The 21270-nt window shown below is 34.8% G+C and overlaps 1 protein-coding gene across 5 annotated transcripts; it reads right to left on the reverse strand.

Moving 5' to 3' along the window:
- Positions 1-245: 245 nt before the first annotated feature.
- On the reverse strand, positions 246-21038 carry LOC126824641 (uncharacterized). 5 transcript variants are annotated; one of them, XM_050553934.2, is made up of 11 exons: positions 20781-20949; positions 17007-17059; positions 10544-10655; positions 8799-8845; positions 6728-6759; positions 5071-5196; positions 2856-3116; positions 2268-2406; positions 1439-1941; positions 737-1153; positions 246-537 (listed from the first exon to the last, which is right to left on the reverse strand). In XM_050553934.2, exons 2-11 carry the CDS (start codon positions 17051-17053, stop codon positions 464-466), a joined length of 1758 nt encoding a protein of 585 aa, XP_050409891.1. In that variant the 5' UTR covers positions 17054-17059; positions 20781-20949; the 3' UTR covers positions 246-463. The 5 variants fall into 5 exon arrangements, with proteins under 5 accessions (XP_050409891.1, XP_050409888.1, XP_050409887.1 ...); XM_050553931.2 differs by having other exon boundaries at positions 246-1153; positions 10544-10652; positions 20781-21038; XM_050553930.2 differs by having other exon boundaries at positions 246-1153; positions 20781-21038.
- Positions 21039-21270: the final 232 nt, after the last annotated feature.

Here is a 21270-nt window from a genome sequence, read left to right on the forward strand (position 1 = left end):
CCATATCGCGTTCACAAGGCGCAGGGCGTTTAATATCGATAGGGTTCGTCGGCATCGTCCTCTCATGACCACGGTACTGCATACCAAATTTGAAAAGAATCCGTCAAAAAACCGCGGGGAATAACTCCGGGATGGGCTGTCTATTGTTAACCTCTTTTTAAATAATATATTTAAGATAACACCAATAGGACATTGTGTGCCAATTTCGGGATAAGCGACAATAAAGAAAAAAAGTAAACAAAGCATTGCTTTTGTCACGTACAAAATGTGTATTCGAAAATCAGTTTTTAATACTCTATCTTATCTACATCATTACTTGGTCCATTAAATGATTCATTTTCTGCCATACGTTTAGATAAATGACTGTCTATTGAAACACTCCTGAAAGGTACTTTAGAAGCGACTTCTTCGGCGGTATCATTTTTGGTTTTAGTTCCATCATCCACTGAACTACTTCCCTTTATCACTGAAGACTCCTTTTTTGGTTTAGAATCCCCTCTGGTTGTTCTTCTGGTTGAGGAGATGCTGCTGTTGGACCTACGGGAAGAAGTGGAAGAAAGTGTTTTATATTTGGATGAAGCACTGTACGAAGATTTCCACGAACTTGTCTCGGAATTTTTACGATTAAACTTTTTGGATTTTAACTGATCATTTGTTTTAGTATTTGATTTCAAGTTTATATTTCTAGCACTTTTAGGATTTTGATCTGAAAGTTCTTTAACAGATGAAGATTCACCTGGGTTTATGGGTTGCTCTTGTGGTGGAGTTTGCCTCTCGGCTTCTCCTGCATTAATTGATTGGTTAGTCTGTGGTTCTGTGGGTTTCGATGGATCATCATTGTTTTGGTCAAGACTTTCAGATTTACTGATATTCTCAGGCTGATCTTCAGCATTTGGTTCATTTGCTTCTGACACGTCATTAAGACTCCTCTCCCGGTTCTCTTCTTTTGTGTTTTCATCTGGTTTTTGTTCTGCATTTTGCAGAGTTTTGTCTTGATCTTTCAATTGTTCACTTTTTGTCGAGTTCGTCGGGGACCCTTCGATCTTGCCGTCTATGACAGGTCTATTGTTTCGCTGTCTTGAATCACTAATAGAATTAGTTGAATCACTGGAATCTGTGTCATAATCATCATCAGAGTTATCTCTGGTCATCACTGTAAGAAAACGAAATTATAGATAAGCATAAAGATGGGTTCGACCAATGAACGTTGTCTTTTGAGGACCAGTCCAAAATATCGCTCCATTTAGTTATAAATATTAACAGTTGTCATATGGGATAGGGTACGCCTAGTGCCACTTCTTATTTGTCTGGAATGTCAACATAGTTAATAATTAATGTTGTACTTTTGTAATAAATTACAAGTTAAATGAAAACATAGTAGGCCCTAAGCTCAGCTCCCATATCGAGTAAATGGTGAAGCATAGTTCAATTTACTTACCGGTTATCCGTCCAAATCTTGATTTTGGTCTACCATGACCTTCTCTTTTATCATAATCCTCGCCCCTGTCATTGTCGTTAGATTGAAGAGATTCCGAGTTTTTACCCCGGGAAGAATCTTCATCTGAAGCATTATTAGCTCGTGTATCTAGTGTAGGTTTATAATCCTCAACATCACTAGCTCGTTTGTCACCATCCTCTACCCCTTTTGCTCTTTCTTCATCGTCACTAGCTCGGTTGTCTCCATTTTTGCGTGGTTTTCGGGAAGAAGATGAACGACTGCTTGAACTACTACTACTGCCGCTACTACTGCTACTCCTGCTTCGGCTCCTAGAAGAGGTACTTCTATAGCTATCTGAACATGTGTCCTTGTCTCTTTGCTGATCATCGGGATCTTGGTTTTTTGATTCTGTTTCGTCGGAATTGTGTTTATTATCTTTTGCATCGACCAGATGATTGGTTTCCGGGGCGTCATTATCTCGACCTTTCTGATTATCTTCATTTCTACAAATAAATAAAGTTTAATATACTTTTCGAGTCCATCGGTAGTCCCTAGTAGTAATAACTGGTTACTGCGCGGGGTATAGGGCATACTTACCCTTTCCTGCTGCCACGCACAATTATGGGAATTTACGTGATTTTGCCGAATTTCTTCATTTAAGATCAAATGAATATAAAATCCCTCTGTTTAAGGTCCTCTCGGAAACAACTTTTATTTTATTAGGGGAGGGGGTGAAGAAAAAAAGAACACAGGTGAAATCCACACGTGTCTGCTTCTTGGCACGCACCCATGAATGCCGTACCAAATATAAAAGGAACTCCATACCAACCGTTTAATTTTCTTTTTTGATTTCTTCCTCTGTCTTAATGGAGTGAGGGAATAAGATGAGCGTCCAATACTAAGGTTTGTTTGTCTAGGTGATTTCAAGTATTTCCAATATTTGTCTATATCTCTCTTATTATACAAACCTGAAAACATAGAAAAGAATTAACTATAACCAATAGTTTTATTTCCAATACAGTTGACTTTAATTCTAAAGCCCCCCCCCCCCCCCAAAAAAAAAGAACCTTTTCAGTCCTAATATTTGATGAACATTGTCAAAATAATGGTTGTTTTTGTGTGTTTTACTTTTATTTTGTTTTAATTTTGATGCAACGGGCGAATCATAGGATTGTTATAAGTCGTATTCAAAGTCGCATTGCACTGCTCAAAAATGAATCCGTTTAGTTTATATCAATTTTTCGAACGCAATAACATAATAATCACATTTGCCCAGACTGCACGCTAATTCTATGATTAAAGACACAATAAATAAAACCATTAAATACTTAGTATGACAATATCTTAGAATTTATAATATCAACAGTTTAATTTCCTAAAGTCAACAAACAATAAAACTTTCTAAGATAATAATTACCCCTTCGTTCCTCTTTATCTAATACAGTGGCGTATTTATTCTGATTTATTGTCTGCAGGTTTTTTGTACTGTATATACGGGATATATTATATAGATAAAGGTTTTCACCATTCGTTAAATCAGGGCAATAGGCAACCGATTTGGATAAAACTTTCTCTGATAAAACTCGTTTCTTTCGCCTTCTAGGTTGTGTTAAGTTATAATCTATTGGATCGTGATGTTGACAGGACGTGTGACGTCTGTTATTAACAGCCGTATCATCTGTAAAATCAATAAAAGAAGTATAAATTAAAGGAGCAATCCCTGATTTCATCGAGTGTTTCTTAATACACGTTGGATCTAGATATGACGACATTTAAAGAAACAATCAATTTTATTTAATTTAATGACAATTGTCCCCAGTGTCATCCAATAAACGCCACTTTGTGTTACCTTTCTTAACGCATAAACTCTAGACATGTTCCTACCAGACACAAAATGGAAGCACTGGTCACCAACCACACATGAAAACTAACCATTATGTGTACTCCGTCGAAAAAGTTTAAACTGTTTCGTTGTCCAGTGCCTTACTAAAATCGGCACCAATTCGCCATCAAAATATAATTCCAAAGGCAAATATCTTTAAATCAAGAGTTTACCATTATTAGAAATTAAACAGCAGTTACATAATGAAATATAAGATGTTTTACTGCTCTTGACTGTTAGTTCTCCTTAATATCAATAATAAATACTTTATCCTATTGAACATAATTCATTTTACCGATAAAACAAAACCAGATAGCTACAACACAGCATTATTTACCACAGTATCGGAGGATTAAATTACCGAATATCGATCAGATCAGATAAGAATAAATTAATTATTAAACTACATAATCGTTTTCTTAGCAGTATTCAAAATATTTACAAATCGACGATTCTACTTTGTTCATAGGCACAGTAAGGAGGTATACAGGTTCGAATTTCATCGCTGATTGGGGAGGTTGAATGGCCGAATGGTTAGCACGTGCGCGCTGTATCATAAGGTCTGTCATTTGAATCAACTGTCGTGGTTTCGATTTCCCTGTTGTACGTGACAAGGAGTATGGTCGACTGTCCAACTTCGTCGGTTTTCTCCGGGTCCTTTGGTTTCCTCCCACTGCTTAAGAACCCTACGCGCAAGCGAATTAATGAAATAAAATTGAACCATATGTTAGTCCCAAAATGACCTAGTTTGTGTCGAGTGGACGTTAACCCCCCCCCCCCTCTCTCTCTCTCTCTCTGATTCCCGATTTCCACGTATTAATTCGCCATGTGCCTTTCCATACCATTTCTCTCGTAATTCCATTGACAAATAACCCCAATGTACTTTTGGACCTAATCGTTCAAAGACGAAAAATCTTTCTTTATCGACCAAGCGCCAAGACATATTGCTAAAGTGGCCATACCGTGACTCGAAACAGATTGGATATTTAAAAATAACATATCTTCTCAGTTTTTATTATGCAAGAGCTAAATCTGCCTATTGCAGGTCTTTCTTTAGGCCTGTAATATTTTCTAAAGTATTAATTAGACATTAATTAACTGATCCAGGCCTTAATCAACTCTCGATGGCATCAGATTTCTCCGATATTAAATAGATTAGAATGGTTCAGCGATACTTTGATTTAATCAAATATGGAGGACCGAGACTTAGCTTCGATCAACCAGTACGGTTGCACACGTCTGTCAAACCTTCAAAGGCTAATATCTTCGCTTGCCACAGAGTAATTTGAATGAAATTTTCAAATTATTCATTTTACATCATCTACTTTCGAACTATTATAGCAAGAATGGCTAGTTCTTTATCTAAATCTTACATAATGCATCTTTAATTGAAAAATGATATTTCTTTCTTAACACTGCATTAAGAAAGAGTCGCTGTATTTATAAAAACAGAAATATGGACCTTGAGGAATTGTACGCGCTCAAGTTTACCCAGTAGCAATGCGACCTCGGCATTAGGCGGGTGTGCAAAATAAAGTATTCGAAGATACGATTTGTCAAACAAAGGACATTTTCAGCCAAAAATAATATTTTTCGTGCAATAATGAGAGATTTATCGTGTCAAGGTACGATTTTCAGTTAATATTCATCATTCATTTTTAAAGAATTCCTTGAATCCACACCCCTTATATTATGTACTTGACATAAGAGATCACATATAGCTACAATGTCCGTGAAATAATTACTGTACCTGAGAACTTCATTGCTGGTCGTTGTGTATCATTAGTCCACGCTAAGGCAGTTTTGGGATGAGATTTCATCATTTCTGGATCTTCATTGAAACATTTCTGATGAACTCTTCTATCACAGGGGTATTCTATAAAAAGAAATAAGCAAAGTTCATAGATGAATTCTATAAAAGATCAAGAAAGTTCATTTAGTCTATTTCTAAGGTATTCTGTAAAATAGAACAAGTTCATTACACGGGTCTTTTATAAAGCAAAAACGATTTCATTTAGGCTATCACAGAGATATTCTATTACACAAGTTCATTTAGTCTATTTCAGGAGTATTTTATTACACAGAAACACAAGCTATATCAAATTCTTTACATGTATCCAATGAATGTTTGCTTAATCAAAAAATATGGATTTAAAATGAAAATATATCGCTAACAGTTGTTTTACACACTACATAGCACGAAATCCAATACCTGCTCTTTATCAGATGTCTAATACACAAATATCACAAAACGATTGATTAAATATGTATCAGTGTTTAAAATTTCTAAGCTATTAAAATAAGCAATACGTCGTCACAAAAACACTATTTAATATTTCTAAATCCATTAATTGCATGTATTTCGATATCCTTTTAAGTCTAAACTATTGCATATAGAAACGATAATTGTGAAACCCCGTACATAAACATTCGAAATGGTGAATTGCAGATAAGACAACACGTCTAGAAAATGGCCGTGTAGTTGAGCGGTTACTTTTATAATGAAATGAAATAAGAAGCCCTCTTTAAATAATTAATGGGTTACTTTGATATAATCACCCACTGAATAAAATACAGAGATATATAATTTAAAATTGATCTGTAGTTTCATGCAGAAGATTGATTCCATATAGTGTATTGCGATATATCAATAAAATACTTAAGTTTTTACATTGTTGTTCTGAATCCCAATGTAATAATGTTATCAACCATCCATGCATTACAGAAAGATATTGAATTTCTATATTGAAACGTCTTTATGACCAGAGATAAGCAAGTTTCGTCGAATTGACAAATTTTAAAGTTTCATCGCTGAACGCTTTCGTAGGAAAAACATTCACCGAACGAGAAACGATTTTAATATATTTTGTCATTTATTATTTTTCGTTATATGAGAAAATAAAATGAAGATAAACAATTGAAACGTATTTGAACAAGAGGGGACCAAGGCAGGAAAAGTGTTGAAATATATTGCTGAATGGTGCGAACCGCGAAAATCTTGAAGAATTACTTGGCCCCAGTGAAAAACACTACGCAAAGCGTCATCTAACTCTATAAAATTCTGAATTGTTTTCCTTTTTTGTTCTTGCTTGTTTCGTTTTTGTGTGTGGCATGGGTGTGGTGTTACGATGGGGTGGGAGGGAGGTGACAGAATGGTGGTTCCTGCTAATGTCCTCATTTACAATACATTTTTTTTTAGAACATGTGCGATTTACATCCAGAAAATCAGAATAGAAGCAGGAAGTTGTCTTAATATTACCATTAAAACAAATAGCCATTTTTCAAATTATGATTACTAACAATAAACAACTTTTACAGAATTCTGAAAAAAAACCCTTAAATATTTCTTTTCTGAAAAGAAATACAATAGGTCTTTTTTATATTGATTTGAATGTAGTTTCACTCACCCGTTGAAAAATGGCGGATTGGATCTGGAAGCCTGAAGTGAAAAGGTTGTCAAATATTGACGTAAAATAATAAAAAAGCTCTATTTAAAGTCAAAGATGTGAATTGAAAAAAACGAGTATATAGAAAATTAAATTAAATCAATTTCCAATTGAATAGAAACATCTTTTACAGTTTCTCAAATAAAATTACAAGATCATTACATGTAAAGATAGAGTCGGTCCTTATTGACATCTTTATAACTGCTTAGTGACCAAAAAGGATTTTCGAAAGAGTTTGGGGGGAAAAGAAGAGAGGCGGGGCGTCGTGTGTGGTGGTGGTGGTGATGGGGGGGGGGGGGGGGGGTAACCAGAACCCTGCTCAAGAACATTTAAAGGAGAATCACCCAGTATGACGAAGTAGAAGTTTTACGTCCGCTTCCACCTAACTGATATCGCAAACAAAAACCCCGTACGAAAGCATATTTTGATTTTGGCTATGTCTTTGGAAGTCTCAAAAGGGAGGGGGTAAGGTCAATTCCTGCACCTTTCTCGCTAAATGTGCCACTGGTTATAGTAGTTATACTTTATTTAGCCTTGGCGTATAATGGAATAGCCTTGATTGGGTCATATTGAAATCAATATACGATAATTTATATTTCAAGGGTAACGTGTGCAATGCGAAAGAGATAATTGAAGGTGATAATTGTACAAACAACGGGGTGTCTTCCTGCTGTCCAGGGATTTTGCATTACCAATTTTTTGCATAGAAACGTAACTAATGTGTTCCGAGATAAGATATAAGACTGCTTTACAAACCAGGAATGAAGTCTAGTAATAGGGTCAACAATAATATATATGTCTACATTTACATCTTGGAGGTAAACTCGCTTTAATTTTTATCAGAACTTTTACCTAGAACCTGATCGATTTATATTTGTGTTTTTTAAATCGAATCTTCAGCTGCTACTTTGGCAACTTGACTTGGCATGTTGATTGGCATGTTTATCAATACTTTCTCAATAGTTTTATCAGTATATTTAAGAGATAAGAGCTGCATTAAGTATGTACACATCAAATCGAATGTTAAATGATTCTAAAAATCGTTAAAGATGCATTATTGGAGATTAGATAAAGAGCTGGCAGTTCTCACTATAATAGTTAAAAACTAGATAATGTAAAGGGAATTTGCTGAAATCTTCAGTCAAATTGATCCACTCTGAACCGATAATTTAGCGATTGAATTTTAGGCCTAACCTCGATCATCATTACTAAAGACGGTACGATAAAAAAAAAACATAGTCTCGTTTATCTATTTTTTGATTTAATCATCAATGTGCGCTGAGCAGCAGATTGGATTCTAATCGAGTAAATATCGAAGGCAAGCGATGACATCGAGAGTTGATTATGGTCTGGATAAGTTAATTAATGTCTAATTAACAATTTAGATAAGATTTCAGACCTAAACAAAGACATGCAATAGGCAGATTTAGCTCTTGCATAATGTATGTTTAAAGTATCGTGCATAAATCAGGTTATTGATATAAGAATTATAAAGAGAGGGTTGAAGGGGGTGGTTTTGGTTGGGTGTTCGTTCGGGTTCTTTGATGCGGTGGTGTGGGGGAGGTGTGTGTGTGGGGGGGGGGGGGGGTCGGATGGTGTGTGTGTGGGGGGGGGGGGGCGCTGTTGGCCTAGGCGAGGAACGGGTAGACTTTAAAAAGTTACTATGTGTCTATGCAGATACAATTGGGATGGAACAGATACCTCCATCCCACTCCGTACACTGCTTCCGCCCCGGGAACCAAGACCTCTGTTAGTGAGTAGCCTTTTCCAAGATTAAATCAACACCGTTAATTCATTGGAAACGCAGAACGAGTCATGTGGATTGTTTCCTTCTTTAACAGTTTATTTCTGTGAGCTAGTATATGCATCCAGAAAGCGACTGGATATTTGGGATTATATATACTTGTAGGTAGAAAATATATAATCGCTGAAGGATTAAAGTATATATTGTAAGATTACGACACCCGGCGTTATTTCTTATGTAATAAATTTGATCTAGTAACCCAGTTGACAAGCAAACGAAAATACCTACACTATTGATCTTGATTTTGCAGATTGGCCACGAAGACGATTGTCATACTGAAAAATAAAAATAATCATAATATTCATTGTGGAATGCTTGCTTATTTACTGACGAGGGAGCGAAAGAGAGAGAGAGAGAGAGTGGGGGCGACCCGACGCCATGTGACGTACAAGTTAGGAATCTAAACCACAACAACTTGACTCAATGACAGCCCTTATGATCTAAAGCGCACTTGCTAGATCATTCGGTTCCCCTCACCCCCAAAATTTTCCCAGAATTCTCAAATGTGTATACCGCAGCTGTTAACTTTAATATCTGTTTTAGAATGAACATTTTCATTTAGTGCTGACTATAAAAAACTGTACGTCTATTATGAATTGAGATTCATGTAAGGAGGTAGAGAAATAAATTTATAGTAAAACCATGCTGATAAGTTCTGAAAAAATTTAGTTTTCCTTTTTAGCATTTCTATTACTTAGCATTACTTTTTACGTGGTGGTTGGATGATCGAGTGTTCTGTCGTATGCGCTGTAGATTATATATACAAGGCCTTTATATGTATGCAATGTTTTGACAAAGAGCATTGTCGTCTGTTTAACCATGTAAATCTTCTCTGGATACCCCACCCTACTTATTATATAACCTACAATAATATAAATTATCATACAAATGAAGGTAAACGTCCCCGTTGAAATATACCACAGTCTATTAGCAGCCTATTTTTCTCATACGTACAAGGACAGAGACTAAATCGCGACAATTCTTACGAAAACTGCCATTGCAAAGTGATTTCAGGTCCCTACATAATTATCTTGTTATTTCTAAAACACCTACCCTACTTTCTCTTCTCTTCGTCAACATTATTTATAAAATATATATAACTATAAAACACTTCCTGCGTTCTTCAATGTATTATAATATGTAATATTTGTTTATTTTAAACTCTATTGACAACCGCTGGGGTATAATTATATGATCTTGATTTAACGGTTGTTATGGTCGACTACAGTTATAAATAATCGCCAGGTAGAGGATAAATACACACCTGAAACCTGATCTGCTAGGTGTATCGTTATAATTGGATGTTATTTATCAAATAAGTCTCATGAAATGAAATGGGATTTTAACGTCCCACTATTTTTCTTCGGCTGGGCTAATAAAGACGGGCATACACCATACAGTGTACCATGACAGCAGCGCTACGGCCTACTCTTATAACGAATTCCAACTGCCAGGGGTTCTTTCGTCACACCCGAACGCCCTGTCCTGCACCACTGACAAGGGGGGAATCACGCCGGTAAATCCCGATGAACTTCCTTGGCCAACATAGATTCTTCAGGTCAGCTCACTCAGCCACCGCGGCTCCAAATATGTCTCATACATGTACATGCATATTATTCTGGATACAACAGTTTGTTAGGTAACGGAGAAGTTGTATAATGGTAGCACGCATACCGAACAGTGTGTACGGCACCCGTCACTACTTAAAGGCAGCATAACAATTTATTTTACTATACGAAAATAAAGATTTAACATATACAACGACTTACAACAGACGGGATAAAACAATGCGGGACTGCGAGGAAACGGTGAAAATGAAGGAAACCCATAGATTAGGTAGGTCACCTCGTTCCTTGTCACTTCAAAGTTTAGAATCAAACTCTCTACACTTATATCCAAGAAACTCACGAAATGGAGCCCCCTCCCCCCACATCCCATCCCCTTCTCACCCCACCCCTTACTAACAAACGTACCTTGCCACATCTATTATTAAGTAAGATAAGTTGTGTAGTGGTGTTTGATACATCATACACTGTTTGTATTGGTCTGTTCATATTCCTCCATTCTACATCATTATCAAACCTGCTGATATAAATATATAACATTTTGAATACTGTTTCGTACAAACGATACAGTTTATTACTACAAACAATACAATATATTAATACAAACAATACAATATATTACTACAAACAATACAGTTTATTACTACAAACAATACAATATATTAATACAAACAATACAATATATTAATACAAACAATATTATTTAATACAAATAATACTGAAAATTATAAACAATACAGTTTGATACAAACAGTACACTATGGCACAAACGGTACAATTTGATGCAAACCATTCTGGCACAATACACTTTCGTACAAACAATACCCTATGACAAAACATAATCTGATACAATTTAATTTTCTTTTTTTTCTTTTTTTAAAGCCAACTGATACAAACAATTTAATTTAATACAAACAATCTAATTTGATACAAATAGTTTGGGATAAACCATACTCCAATATCAGTTAGAGACTGACTTTAAAAGTTAAAAACCGTGTTCGTAACAATTATCCGTTTCGTCCTTTTTGTCTGAAAACCCTTCCTGTAAAAGATTCTAATAGAGACATTTGATTTTCTAGTATAAATATTTACACCACCTCTTTGTTCTGTTTTATTGATTAAATACAAATATTAGCTTTCCCATTACTTTATAATTGATCATAATAACAACATGAAAAGATACACAAAATTACACCATAATATAGAATTTCCTACTCTGTAATTGGCCATAATAACAAACATTAAAAGATACAAAAACTATACACCATAATATAAAAGTCCTACCGGGACAGAGGCAAGTGTGGTTTCTATTCATTTGAATTCTGTATCACATCACTGAATTGTCGATTTAGAATTTTTATTTTTTATTTGGGGCAACATGAAGCAGCGGCTGGGATTTGCTAGGGTCTTAAAAATTTAATCTCTAACATCTTCGAGAATGGAACACCTCTCCCTCTCGGCTACTTTTCTAAATGTTCTAAAGGAGTTCCGTGATTTTGGTAAAGCAGAACTTTAGCTATATGTTTGAGGGAAGTTCAAGAATAGATCTTTGTTCCGGGCATAAATGGTTAGAGAAAAGCATTGTGTTTGAAAAGGCTTCTAGTCAATATGGATTCAAAGTATAGACCATCTCTACACAAATATTAACATTTGATTGATTCGATGCTAAGTGGCCCAATCAGTATATATAATAGAACGGTAGTATATGCATACTCTTAGGTAATGGGACAGGAATGACCCGGGGTAGGTAATTATCACTCTCTGGCAGACTTGAAACTCTCCAATTAATTCAGATAGGATAGTTAGCAATGATTGATTGGGAAAGCAACATCAAACACAAAACATTAAAGACAATATACATTGAAACACAAACTAAGGGGTCGTCCACCCTTATTATCAAATTAACAAATTCATTTCTATCCAGATAGCTTGCAAACTAAATACATCAAACAATTATGACTGCGTTTAAATAAACATTATTTGTATGGGTTTTTTGGGTGCATGCTCTTAACAAGGCCGGATTTGTATTTTTTCAATGTTCGTACGCGGGGGAGGGCCGGATTTACATACTTGTGGGCCATAGGTCAAACTCGTCAGTTGGCCCCTAGATGATTCTGTATCCAATGTGCTGAAATTAGTTTCAGCGGACCCCCAGATACCCGCGGGTCCTAGGCTAATGGCCCACTATGCCTATTGGTAAAGCCGGCCTTGCAGTAGGCTATAATGGTTGAGGTTCAGAAAAAGGCATGATTGCGTCTTTAACCAAGCAACGCAGGCGAAAAAGAAACACGTCCCACTCGCTCTTCCGACCTGTAACCTAGGTAAAAGAAGAAGTTGAGGTTCAGAAAACGTGGAAGCAGACGTTAAACTATCAAGAGATAGATAACGGCTCAGAAACCCATTTAATAAGAAATAAAATGATATTTAACTATTGCCCTAGTGCAGCACTTATCTCTGCTTTACACTTTCGATAATCGATATTTTTAGCCGACTATAATTAACGATAAAAAAATTCAATCGGTAACAAGACTTAAATTTTAACGATAAAATAAAAACACGGAAAAAAATAAAAGCCATTATTCAGTTTCATATTGGTCAATATTTTCCTAGATTTTAACATGAGTTTCATGCTGATTTTATGATGATCAATACGAAATAAAAACAGTGAGATTATAAGAACTGTTTGTGTAAGGAAGGGTTTACATCAGTTCTTTAGAAATATATCAGTTATCTAACAATATGACCACATTTATATCAATAGTGAATATATAAAAGATCCAGTTAAGTCTCGGTACATTTCTAGTAAAAACCTGTATTGGTTCTATATAATTATATAATTATCGTCGACCATAATGAATAAAACTCTCTCCATTCAGACTTCGGGAATAGAAATATCTGACTGGCGTGTTGGAATAGATCATCCTCATGCACTTACTATTATAATATAATATAAAGAAAAGAGATAAGAGAAATGAGAAATGGGTGAGGGTGGGGTGTATACATACATTCAGAGTTATTTTCTGCTAATCAGTTTTATTTTCAAATAGATAATTCACAGACGTTTGGAAGATTCAGATAGTGATTATGTACAGGAAGTAATTAAAGCGGCTATTGATAAATAGAATGTTTGTCACATTGTTAAACTAAAAGTTTGTTGCATTGGGTAACAGAATGTTTGTTGGACTGAGTAACAGTATTTTGTAGCTTGAGTCACAGAAAAGCTATTAGATTTGGTAGTAGAATGTTCATTAAATTCAGCAAGTGTTTGCCAGATGAAGTACCATCTGGTTAAAATGGTTAAAGACGATTGTTAGATTGAGTAAAAGGGGTTTATAAAATTAAGCAACACAAGGATATTCAGAATGTTATTAGAGATTGTGTAAAATAATGTTTTAGTAAAAGAAACTTGTTGGACATTTGCTACAGTTTAAATTCGTTGCTGAATCGAAACCCGTATGGTTGTTAATCATAAATCGTTTTACGAAAGCCCAAATGGTTATAAGAAACAAAGAAAGCTAAAATTTATAGATTAATACAAATTGGGTTAAATTATGATATAATAGTTACTGGCACAGATCTGACATTTGATAATCTAAGAGATAATTCATACGTCCAGTGGATTTAGTATAGTAACCTATGTATCAAGTTACTGAGTAGTAATCAATACTCGTATGGACATTTAACATTATGTAGAGGAAGTACATCTTATTAATACATTGATTTCTACTTAATCTTATGTAAATAATTAGACATAGATTAATCGGAACAAATTGTCCTATTTCCCGTCTTTTAATTGAGTACTAACATTACATTGTTTTACTTGGAATGACAGCACTGACGGGAATACACAGTTGACATAGTGAGAAGCAAAGAACGTTTTAAAACTGAGCGTCAATAATAATTAGTTTTTCAGATTAAAACACTTGTATTGTGAACCGTTGTCGAAAAATAAACACTTTTAAACAAAGCAACAAAAGGATAACAGGTAATTTTAATATCATGGCCATACTTTTCTAATTATTGGCACTTAATTGCGATTCTAAAAAGAGATCTAAACAATCAATCAAATGTGAACTTGTGTTATTCAAAATGATCCCAAAGCATCGCGTTTCTTTAGTTATTCGTATTCACAATTCGCTATGATGCTGTTTCTTTGAAAATCGTTCATGTTGTTACATGAATGCATTCCTTTAGCTGTTCGTGTTAACAATTCCCATTCATAATCCCCGTTTCTCTGAAAAAAAGTTCATGTAGTGTTACATGGAGGCCGTGTGCACTGATATTTATGGGTATTTCTCACTTTACAGCATTGTTGTTGTTTTTTGTAATGATTGTAAAAGTATAATGAATGGAAGAATAATGACATTTTTCATTAATTTTCAGCGTTTGAACTATGTAATATTCTTTCAATTTCCTTCGTTTAATATGTCAATCATATTACCAAGAAACAACTTCTGAACGTGTGTGTTTCTGGCACACGGTGTTGATATTTTTAATATAAATCATAAAATGGACAGAATAAGTAGTTTCATGTAAATACTTATGTATATCATTAAATAAAATATATACATACCAGGAAAACAAATATATATCGTACCCAATACAAGACAAGACGGGCAAAGATGTATGCGTCGTGCCTAATAAAACTGTCAAAGTCGTAACTTAATTCGAAGCAATATTGAATTGAATAGTAAATCTTAATAATATATACACATACTTATGTATATCAGTAAATAAAGTATATATTACATACCAGGAAAACAAAGATCTATCGTACCCAATACAAGACAAGACAGACAAAGATATATATTGTGCCTAATAAAACAGTCAAAGTCGTAAATTAATTCGAAGCAATATTGAATTGAATAATAAATCTTAATAATATATACACATACTTTAAAAAATGAATGAACAACCTTGGAGTATATCAGTGAAAGGAGCCGTGAAGTAGTCGATTATTTGAGGTTAATTGACCGGCAGATTTATAATGTCAATCTGTTATACACTACTGTAAATGTGTAAAATTACACAATTAACTAATTAGCATATACACTATATTTATATATAGTATATTTTTGTGATTGAATAAAAAACATTATATTTTAGTTTTCAGAATTGTTTGTATACTACTATTGACTATAAAAAATATTATATCATACAAACCAATGTATTTTAATAACATATTGTCTGGCTATCGAATCATTCTATGCATTATAATATCTAAAGACGTCTATCAAGGGCAGACAGCTGGTTTAAAATTGGAATGAAGAAGTAAAAATTACAGATATCTTTTTTACCTTGCGGCTGTGTTTTATAATTCAATTTGACATGGAGACAAAAGCTGACGTTATGGGAGATTTAGTAAGACCCATTGTTTGATAATCGAAACAACGTTACCAAATCTTTATGCTTGAGGTAGTTCTATTTAACACGCGTAAATATAGCCCCAAATATCCAGGCAATATTTAGTTTACATTAATTAATTATTTGAAATAGCTGATATTTATATGATAAGGCGATATGCATAATATTAATCATTAATATTTATTCTCCATGTAGAGCAGAAAACAAAAATGACATAATATCAAATTCAGAAATCCAGCAATTCCCCTTTAAAACCCTATAACCTATTGTCTCATAATTCTTTCAAAGGGGGACTAAACTTCATTGTTATATAATATAGCGTGTGTATTTGTACTTATTGGTTGTGACGTATAATTTGTTTCCTAGCTTATAACAGACCACCAAATTCAATTTTTGAAGTGGATTTCATTAGTTTTCTGTAATAAGAGATTCAATTAAGCTTTCCGAACGCAAGTCGTAATGTCAAAATGTTTATTCAATAATACCCATTCATGCATTAAATGTTCTATCAATATTATCTAAAGTAGACGTTCACATTATTCAATACTGTATCGATATTAATACAATAACACCATTGACTATGTATTTTATGATTGACGGCACCTTGCTTCCCCATTAACCTGTTTCCGTATAGATTTAAAGTGTAATATCATATTTTAAAATTAACTAAAGCAACAAACCTCTGTTTAGACAAGGATATGTAAGTTTTAATTTTAATTCGTTTTTAGGCATATTCTAAAAAATCCCTATTATCTTTTTTTTTTCGTGTAGAAGAAACTTCATGGCACATTCATTTTAGTAAAGAAAGCGGATACAGTTTAAGCAATTTTTATGATGTGGAGATGTGGATGAAATTTTTTGCCCAGACAGCGGCATTTCGGAAATCTCTTTATTCAATCCCAGGGATCTTTTACGTGCGATAATTTGACGCGTCTGAAACATTGTGCCTACTTTCTTAGTCAAGATAAGTGAAATAAGGTTTAACGTCTTGCTTCAGTGGGGGAGCAATGTGGCTCAGTGAGTAAGACGCTGGCTCGCTAGCCTGGAATTTACGGGTTCGCTCCCGGTGTTGGCCGAGAAAGTTCATCGTGATATTCCGGCGTGATTTTCCCTTGTCAGTGGTGCAGGACAGCTGTCTAGTAGTTCGGATGGGACGACAAACGGAGGTCCAGTGTACACATTGCCGTGCACGTAAAAGATCCCTTGACAGCTGGAATTCGATATAAGAATCCCATATCGCCGCTGTCCGGGCATAATCTCCCTCATAGCACACTGTGTGGCGTATGCCCGTCTTCATTAGCCCATTTCTGACTTCACTCTACGAACTGGGATAATGAAGAAACGGACTGATAAGATAAAGTAAATCGATAAGGCAAACCAAATCGAATCTTACGTCAGCTTCAAAGTAAAAAAAAAACTATACCAAACAAAGACCTACACCGTTCACATATTTGAGTCGTGTTGTTCCGTAAGAGCTAAAACCTTTAAGGTAATTGGCAATGTTTACCTTTGATTTCTGTGTTTTTTTCTGTGATCAGATACAATTGTTGTCATGGTGACCTAAAATAATAAACAACAACACAATTAAAATCGCAAATTAAATTTGGCTAACATGAGATACGCTTCCACCACAATATATACCTTAAACGATTTTCCACTCCAAATTACCGGCGTTTGTGGTTGATTTCGGTTTGACATGTCTCATATGTCCCCTCCCATTCATCACAGGAAATGAAAGGGACATTTTATTACAATCTGAATAAAAATGAATAAAATAAGTACGTTGTCTGCGGTGTTGACAAGATTCAAACGCTTGAATGGAAGAAATAATAAAACTGTAAACGCTAATAGTTGCTCAGGTTCAGGGGCGTACATATCGATTATGTTTGGGAGGGGGCGGAGGTGTTAGCAAAAATGAGACCGACTGGTGCAAAGGCCCCTAATACGAGTAACGCAGCCACGAGCCGAATAACACAGATGTGAGCTCTGTAGGGCTACTCCTCCTGAGAAATTTTTGAACCTAGAGTCCCGGAAATGCCATTTCCGCTTAGTCAAATTTGACCACCGATCGGCGATTATGTCAAAATCGATCGTGTCCATCAGGTCAATTTCACACGCAACTCTATTGAGGAGTTCCTGTTTCATTCCTGAACGCATAGAAGTTACTAAATTGAGCTTTAAAAAACTGCCGCGTATTTTGATATATTCATACATATATTAATTATTTGGGGATTTTTTCCTTCTATTTTGGCATTGTACTCAACACAAACATCGTTTCGGACTCAGTTTGACGAGTTTTCGGACTTACTTGGCCACTTTTCTGACTCGGTTTCGGACTGAATAAAAGTTGAAAGACTGTATGTATATATTAGTAATAACTGTATTTTATTTCGTTTTAGGTGAGGCTGAAGACAGATCATTCACAATAAAAAAGAAATTAAACATTGTTAGTTTTCTTTTATTTATCCCTTAGAGACCCTACGCACTCGGTTTCGGACTCGATAAAAGACTTAGTAATAATTGTATTTTCTTTCGTTTTAGGTGAGACCGAAGAAAGATTATTCACAATGATAATTTATGTTTGATAAAATAAATGTATGTTTTATAAAATAAATCAAAGTCCGACTGAGGTTATCATTTCATCAAATGAATATGCCCGTTGTTATAAATCGTTGTTATCGTTTTATGCTATGTTATTTTTTTTCTAAATAGAATAGATTATAAAGTGAATTGACGTCAGTGTTCTATCATTCTATTAAACATACATTATGCAAGAGCTAAATCTGCCTATTGCAGGTCTGTTTTTAGGCCTGAAATGTTTTCTAAATTATTAATTAGACATTAATTAACTCATCTAGGCCATAATCATCTCTCGATGGCGACGGATTTCACCGATGTTAAATAGATTAGAACAGTTCAGCCATATTTTGATTTAAGCTAAAAATGGAGGAGCAAGACTTAGCTTCGAACAACCAATACGGTGGTTGAAATTATTGCACACGTCTTGTCAAACCTACAACGGCCAATATCTTCGCTCGCAATAGAGTAATTTAAATGAAATTTTCAAATTATTCATTTTACATTATCTATTTTAGCAAGAATGGCTAGCCCTTTATCTAAATCTTACATAATGTATCTTTAACTTGTCGAGGCCATATTTTTGGGAGTCCGAAATGACCCGGGACCGAAATGACATGGAATCGGTCACACCGCTGTCGTATCAGCCATATACGTACGAGGAAGATTTGTGACTAACGCTTCCAGTTTATTGTAATAAAATATTTAGGAAAACAACCGGAGTTGTAGTTGTAACTTAGTCACGGAAGAGAAAACAACGTGGAGATTAAAGACCCAGTGCTACACAAGAGATAATATGCAGTAAGAGTATTAAGCAGTTTTATTCAGAAATCGACCAAGACAGAGAGCTATTATTTTAACAATTAAATTTTTACAGTGCAGTTTAATGGTTCATAACTGCGTGTGGATAGTTGGGGGGGGGGGGTAAAGGGACTAAATCTCTTTTTTTCTGGCACCTAAAGATGGACACAAACGGGTCGTAACACATATGATAATGTAGGTGTAATATGAATGTATATAAACTGATTTACATTCAGTCGTGTCTGTTTTACTGTAATTTCTAATCAATTATGAATGACAGTCTTTGGCGTCTTGTTATTCCAGTCTACACAGGTAGCATTGGCACTCGAAAGCATTCTGGCATGCGATTCGTGTGCCAAATTTATTTTTGTTTAATTTTGTCTTAAACATTGGGTATCAGAAGCCCATCTTTTCACGGTAAGATAACAACATCCATGTTGATATAAATTGACCAATAAGTCGTGTTTGCAATGTTGCAGATTGTGTATGATATTGACTTTAAGGGCGTACAGCTCTATTTTTGGAACCTTGAAATAGACAAAAATGGTTCTAAAAGCACATTTTATTGTAATATGAATGTAAAGTTTATATTCAATTTTTGAAAAAAAATATTGTAATTTCTAATCAATTATGTTCGGTGAAATACGTGCTTAGTGCATTCGACACATTTTTAAAATTATTATTTTGTCGTTTGTGAATCAGCCTCTCCTAATTACTGCCACATTGTGTTGTAGGATATGTCTTAATTTGTTCATTACAAAATGGAACCCGAAATCATAGGGTACACAACTCGCGTACTGATTATAAAAAGTTAAGTGGGTCTTAAAATATTGGATATTAGATAACAACATCAACATTGACTGAAATAGATCAATATTGAATTCTAATTTCGAATATTATGGAAAATATTGAGTTAGAGCTCCTTTAAAGACTTGCCTCCTTTAAAACTGAGTTTTAGCGTCGTGTAGAGACAGGAATGTGATGGGGGTTTAATGTCTCGTCAATACAGTAATTCCGTCATTTTGAAACAAACCGGGGGTTGGATGGCACGTGCGCGCTGTATGATACGGTTTGTCATTAAGTCAACTGGCGTGGTTTCGATTCCCCGGTTGTACGTGACAAGGAGTAGGGTCGCCTGTCCAACCTCGGGGTTTTCTCCGGGTTCTCCGGTTTCCTCTCGTTGCTAAAGACCCCTACGCGCAAGCGAATTATTGAAATAAAATTGAAAAATGTGTTAGTCCCGAAATTACCTAGTATGTGTTGAGTGAACGTTAAACTCTCTCTCTCTCTCTCTCTTGAAACAAACCTGGCAAACGTGGTAATTGTATTGCCACTTTAACGATTTATTATGATATGTAATAGAGAATACTCATCTATCACTGGCTATGCACTCTCAGAAACAAACACTTATGTTCGTAATATGATCGCATGTGTAAGGCTCGATGAAATATTCGTCAATTTCAAGAGCTTGTGGGTATTGTTCGTTAAGGAGGTACTGGGAAAAATTCATGCAATTCGAATTCATCAGTGCCCTGACAAAAAATACTTAGGGTCTACTTTTTGAACATGCTCCCTAAGGCGGTAGTGTGGTTTTGTTTAGTCAACACACCTTGCATAACTCAATGCTCAATCAGTTAAATTGAAACCACTATGAAAGGCACAGCGACATTCTGACGATGGTAAATAAATATTATAACATTTGTAGTAGATCTATATGCATTTACATAGCAACACCACCCACCCCCTCCCCCCAGTTATATTACACGTTATAATCCTTAGTCTGATCATATATTCAGATATAAAAAGATACATATACTATATGATGTGTGATGTATTGATAGTATTACTAAAATTAAAACCATATCATTGAAATTATTACTTGAATTGAAATATTTCTACTTACTGAAAGTTTTATGTTAATCCCCTGAGCTGCTTTCAATAGGTGTGGATATCTTTAGTAATACCTCATAAATAATGATAATATATAACATATAGTCATGTAATGGTCGCTATAGGTGACGGTGAATGACTTACACTTCTAGTTTTGCTTAATACATATATATATACGCGGTACAATCACACGGATATTGCTAATATAACTGTCTAGAGTTTAACGTCTGTTTCTATTGCGGGTTATATCACTGGCAGTGTTCCCATCAAATGACATTTGTCCAAGACAGTCACTTAATAATACAACTGGAAACCTGCATAAAACACAGACACATTATAGGGCAGTGCTCTCAATACCAACTCTCATTACAAATGAAGAGTTAATAATAATAGTGGTAATATAAATGACTTCATGGATAACTATCTGTCTACTGCAATAATAGCACTGATTGCTCATTATATAAACTGTAGTCCCACCCATAAACAAAATAAGATTATAAGAA

This window comes from Patella vulgata, chromosome 6, assembly GCF_932274485.2.
Source record: "Patella vulgata chromosome 6, xgPatVulg1.2, whole genome shotgun sequence".
In the NCBI taxonomy this organism is placed as follows: domain Eukaryota; kingdom Metazoa; phylum Mollusca; class Gastropoda; family Patellidae; genus Patella; species Patella vulgata.